This window comes from Montipora foliosa, chromosome 10 (genome assembly GCF_036669935.1).
Source record: "Montipora foliosa isolate CH-2021 chromosome 10, ASM3666993v2, whole genome shotgun sequence".
Classification (NCBI taxonomy): domain Eukaryota; kingdom Metazoa; phylum Cnidaria; class Anthozoa; order Scleractinia; family Acroporidae; genus Montipora; species Montipora foliosa.
The window spans coordinates 9153118-9159117 of NC_090878.1; the positions used below are offsets into that span (position 1 = coordinate 9153118).

A 6000-nucleotide genomic window follows, 5' to 3' on the forward strand; every position below is an offset into this window, starting at 1 on the left:
CAGTTTCCGATATACACTAGACTAACGAGACAAACTCCTGGAAAATCGAATTTTTTAGAGTATTGAAATAGTAGTACCCAGCAAAACAATTGAAAGTTAACCGTCTTCAACGGGGTTTTTAGACCTAAATACTGTAGATCAGCCCGGCATAGCTTAGAAACGCTATTTCTTGTTAAAGTAAAGCTGTAATTCTGCCTGTTTTCATTCTTTTTAGAGCGGTATGCTTGTCAATATTAAAATGGGATATTGCTTCGTGTAATTGTAAGGAAATGTCCAATGTCAGTTTGACGGATGGCCGTTAGTGTTGACTGCGCCCTAACCACTGGGTCGCACTGTCTCCGCACAGCAATGCAAATTGTCTTCTTTTGTCAGCTCTCGAACTTCGCTTACTTCGCTTATGGCTCAAAACCACATAATTTATTCCAACACTTGTTGATAAACGTTTTTTATAATGTAGTCTTCGTTTGCAATAGGGACTTTCGGACGGCGACGAAAACGTCACCCTCAAAATATAACTTTACACAATCCTATGTCTTTCGTGATTCTTTCTTGTTATCCTAAAACTAAATTTACACGAGTGGTTTCAGAGTGAAAATATAAGTTGAAAGGTTCGCATTTGTACGCTTGTGTTGTCGTTAAAAGCTCAAATTTGGTGATTTCACGTTGTTGTTATGCAGAGTACTGCACGAGTTAAAATTCGTGGCGCGCGTGCATCACGATTGTTTTTCTTCTCTTTCAACCAATGATATTTTTGTTTTGTGGCGTTGCCGAAGCTGTAGCCAAACAATGACAATGCCAAAAAGCAGTAATATTATTGGTTAAAAGAACCCAAATGATCGTGCTGCACGTGCGGCACGCATTTTTTTAACATTTATCTCCGGTACTCGTCGAAACTACTACGTGACATGACCAAAGTTAAGGTTTTGACGACAACGTGGACAAACTACAGTGAATCTTTCATTCTCAATCTTTACTTCAAATCCGTCCGTACCAATCCAGTTATAAGACAATTCGCCCATATTGTATAATATAAAAAAGATGGAATAATCATGAATTACTTAAAATAGCTCAAAGTTATCTTTTGAAGTGACATTTTTGTCGCCGTAGCCGTCGTGGTTTCTTAAACTCCTTAATGGCAAAAAGGCAACGGTACATGGAACACTGAGTTTATAGCATTTTCATCTTTTTCAACAAGTGGAATGTACATGTATTTGTTAATCTCAGTTATGTGAACATCCTAAGTTTGCATATCTCTTGTGCTTGCTATCTCCATTTCTACAGGGCCAAATGCTCCTCCAGCTAACGTCACTGGACGCAGCACAGGTTCTACCACTATTTTTGTTGAGTGGGATCAAGTGCCAGTTGCCGATCAAAATGGTGTTATATTGGGCTACACAGTTTCCTACAAGGCGATATCTGATGGTCGTGAACTAACTAAGAATGTGACTGACACTGAAGCTACTCTAACAGATCTGAATGAATACACCAACTACAGCATCACAGTGTTTGCATCTACTGTCAAGGGTGGTGGAAATATCAGTACACCTGTCATTGTCATCACAGATGAAGCCCGTAAGTAAATCAGCCAGGGCTCATGAGCAGGAAACCGGGCAAAAGTCATCTCTTTCTGAGAATTCCATAACCCAAATCGCGTACGACTTACTACCAACACAGACCCCCTAAAGCAAGCGAGAACGTCGCCGTAAAATATAATTTATCATGACTGCAACTCATTTCGCATGGAAAATGTGTGCCAATTGTCATGAAATTAAATTGTTATAGACGGCTTTAATAGTCGTATGCAACGTTGTCCAGATAATCTCAAATAGACCGTTTTCTTTTATCATGTTTGAATAAAATAACGCCATAAGTGAAAACCGTTAAGAATCCCAACTGGCCGGAAGCAAACTAGTTGGCTATTTACAAGTGCAGCTGAGAAGTTGAACCAGGGACTACCACGAGCAAATTGAACTAGTGGTTAGAACGTGTCTTTAACCGTGGATCCCTGGATCTCAAGGAAAGTGCCCTAAGGTCGATCACTTCTTTCCATCCCTCAAACTGACATTTTTCTTTTTATTCAACTTATACGACGTACAGTCTACTTTAGACTTCAAATCTACTTCAACGAAACAAAGATTTTAAACAAGCTGAGAAGATTCACAATAGGCGAGGCAAAGAGTTGAACCCGGATCGCTGGCTTCACCTTGCAGTTTCCGATATACACTAGACTAACGAGACAAACTCCTGGAAAATCGAATTTTTTAGAGTATTGAAATAGTAGTACCCAGCAAAACAATTGAAAGTTAACCGTCTTCAACGGGGTTTTTAGACCTAAATACTGTAGATCAGCCCGGCATAGCTTAGAAACGCTATTTCTTGTTAAAGTAAAGCTTTAATTCTGCCTGTTTTCATTCTTTTTAGAGCGGTAGGCTTGTCAATATTAAAATGGGATATTGCTTCGTGTAATTGTAAGGAAATGTCCAATGTCAGTTTGACGGATGGCCGTTAGTGTTGACTGCGCCCTAACCACTGGGTCGCACTGTCTCCGCATTGCAATGCAAATTGTCTTCTTTTGTCAGCTCTCTAACTTCGCTTACTTTGCTTATGGCTCAAAACCACATAATTTATTCCAACACTTGTTGATAAACGTTTTTTTTAATGTAGTGTTCGTTTGCAATAGGGACTTTCGGACGGCGACGAAAACGTCACCCTCAAAATATAACTTTACACAATCCTATGTCTTTCGTGATTCTTTCTTGTTATCCTAGAACTAAATTTACACCAGTGGTTTCAGAGTGAAAATATAGGTCGATTATTTTCTTCTCTTTCAACCAATGATATTATTGTTTTGTGCCGTTGTCGTAGCTGTAGCCAAACAATGACAATGCCAAAAAGCAGTAATATTATTGGTTAAAAGAACCCAAATGATCGTGCTGCACGTGCGGCACGCATTTTTTTAACATTTATCTCCGGTACTCGTCGAAACTACTACGTGACATGACCAAATTTAAGGTTTTGACGACAACGTGGACAAACTACAGTGAATCTTTCATTCTCAATCTTTACTTCAAATCCGTCCGTACCAATCCAGTTATAGGACAATTCGCCCATATTGTATAATATAAAAAAGATGGAATAATCATGAATTACTTAAAATAGCTCAAAGTTATCTTTTGAAGTGACATTTTTGTCGCCGTAGCCGTCGTGGTTTCTTAAACTCCTTAATGGCAAAAAGGCAACGGTACATGGAACACTGAGTTTATGGCATTTTCATCTTTTTCAACTAGTTGAATGTACATGTATTTGTTAATCTCAGTTATTTGCACATTGTAAGTTTGCATATATCTTGTGCTTGCTATCTCCATTTCTACAGGGCCAAATGCTCCTCCAGCTAATGTCACAGGACGCAGCACAGGTTCTACCACTATTTTTGTTGAGTGGGATCAAGTGCCAGATGCCGATCAAAATGGTGTTATATTGGGCTACACAGTTTCGTACAAGGCGTTATCTGATGGTCGTGAACTAACTAAGAATGTGACTGACACTGAAGCTACTCTAACAGATCTGAATGAATACACCAACTACAGCATCACAGTGTTTGCATCTACTGTCAAGGGTGGTGGAAATATCAGTACACCTGTCATTGTCATCACAGATGAAGCCCGTAAGTAAATCAGCCAGGGCTCATGAGCACGAAACCGGGCAAAAGTCATCTCTTTCTGAGAATTCCATAACCCAAATCGCATACGACTTACTACCAACACAGACCCCCTAAAGCAAGCGAGAACGTCGCCGTAAAATATAATTTATCATGACTGCAACTCATTTCGCATGGAAAATGTGTGCCAATTGTCATGAAATTAAATTGTTATAGACGGCTTTAATAGTCGTATGCAACGTTGTCCAGATAATCTCAAATAGACCGTTTTCTTTTATCATGTTTGAATAAAATAACGCCATAAGTGAAAACCGTTAAGAATCCCAACTGGCCGGAAGCAAACTAGTTGGCTATTTACAAGTACAGCTGAGAAGTTGAACCAGGGACTACCACGAGCAAATTGAACTAGTGGTCAGAACGTGTCTTTAACCGTGGATCCCTGGATCTCAAGGAAAGCGCCCTAAGGTCGATCACTTCTTTCCATCCCTCAAACTGACATTTTTCTTTTTATTCAACTTATACGACGTACAGTCTACTTTAGACTTCAAATCTACTTTAACGAAACAAAGATTTTAAACAAGCTGAGAAGATTCACAATAGGCGAGGCAAAGAGTTGAACCCGGATCGCTGGCTTCACCTTGCAGTTTCCGATATACACTAGACTAACGAGACAAACTCCTGGAAAATCGAATTTTTTAGAGTATTGAAATAGTAGTACCCAGCAAAACAATTGAAAGTTAACCGTCTTCAACGGGGTTTTTAGACCTAAATACTGTAGATCAGCCCGGCATAGCTTAGAAACGCTATTTCTTGTTAAAGTAAAGCTGTAATTCTGCCTGTTTTCATTCTTTTTAGAGCGGTAAGCTTGTCAATATTAAAATGGGATATTGCTTCGTGTAATTGTAAGGAAATGTCCAATGTCAGTTTGACAGATGGCCGTTAGTGTTGACTGCGCCCTAACCACTGGGTCGCACTGTCTCCGCACAGCAATGCAAATTGTCTTCTTTTGTCAGCTCTCGAACTTCGCTTACTTCGCTTATGGCTCAAAACCACATAATTTATTCCAACACTTGTTGATAAACGTTTTTTATAATGTAGTCTTCGTTTGCAATAGGGACTTTCGGACGGCGACGAAAACGTCACCCTCAAAATATAACTTTACACAATCCTATGTCTTTCGTGATTCTTTCTTGTTATCCTAAAACTAAATTTACACGAGTGGTTTCAGAGTGAAAATATAAGTTGAAAGGTTCGCATTTGTACGCTTGTGTTGTCGTTAAAAGCTCAAATTTGGTGATTTCACGTTGTTGTTATGCAGAGTACTGCACGAGTTATAATTCGTGGCGCGCGTGCATTACGATTGTTTTTCTTCTCTTTCAACCAATGATATTATTGTTTTGTGGCGTTGCCGAAGCTGTAGCCAAACAATGACAATGCCAAAAAGCAGTAATATTATTGGTTAAAAGAACCCAAATGATCGTGCTGCACGTGCGGCACGCATTTTTTTAACATTTATCTCCGGTACTCGTCGAAACTACTACGTGACATGACCAAAGTTAAGGTTTTGACGACAACGTGGACAAACTACAGTGAATCTTTCATTCTCAATCTTTACTTCAAATCCGTCCGTACCAATCCAGTTATAGGACAATTCGCCCATATTGTATAATATAAAAAAGATGGAATAATCATGAATTACTTAAAATAGCTCAAAGTTATCTTTTGAAGTGACATTTTTGTCGCCGTAGCCGTCGTGGTTTCTTAAACTCCTTAATGGCAAAAAGGCAACGGTACATGGAACACTGAGTTTATAGCATTTTCATCTTTTTCAACAAGTGGAATGTACATGTATTTGTTAATCTCAGTTATGTGAACATCCTAAGTTTGCATATCTCTTGTGCTTGCTATCTCCATTTCTACAGGGCCAAATGCTCCTCCAGCTAACGTCACTGGACGCAGCACAGGTTCTACCACTATTTTTGTTGAGTGGGATCAAGTGCCAGTTGCCGATCAAAATGGTGTTATATTGGGCTACACAGTTTCCTACAAGGCGTTATCTGATGGTCGTGAACTAACTAAGAATGTGACTGACACTGAAGCTACTCTAACAGATCTGAATGAATACACCAACTACAGCATCACAGTGTTTGCATCTACTGTCAAGGGTGGTGGAAATATCAGTACACCTGTCATTGTCATCACAGATGAAGCCCGTAAGTAAATCAGCCAGGGCTCATGAGCACGAAACCGGGCAAAAGTCATCTCTTTCTGAGAATTCCATAACCCAAATCGCATACGACTTACTACCAACACAGACCCCCTAAAGCAAGCGAGAACGTCGC

General features: G+C 39.5%; 1 protein-coding gene across 2 annotated transcripts in view; it reads left to right on the forward strand.

The window, feature by feature from the left end:
- The window catches only part of LOC137974463 (receptor-type tyrosine-protein phosphatase delta-like), a 112354-nt gene that overhangs the window by 74538 nt on the left and 31816 nt on the right, over nt 1-6000 (forward strand). For both annotated transcript variants that reach the window (XM_068821473.1, XM_068821474.1), the window contains 3 exons: nt 1282-1572; nt 3374-3664; nt 5581-5871. In XM_068821473.1, the coding sequence (XP_068677574.1) occupies nt 1282-1572; nt 3374-3664; nt 5581-5871 (873 nt within the window). The remainder of the gene's footprint in view (nt 1-1281; nt 1573-3373; nt 3665-5580; nt 5872-6000) is intronic.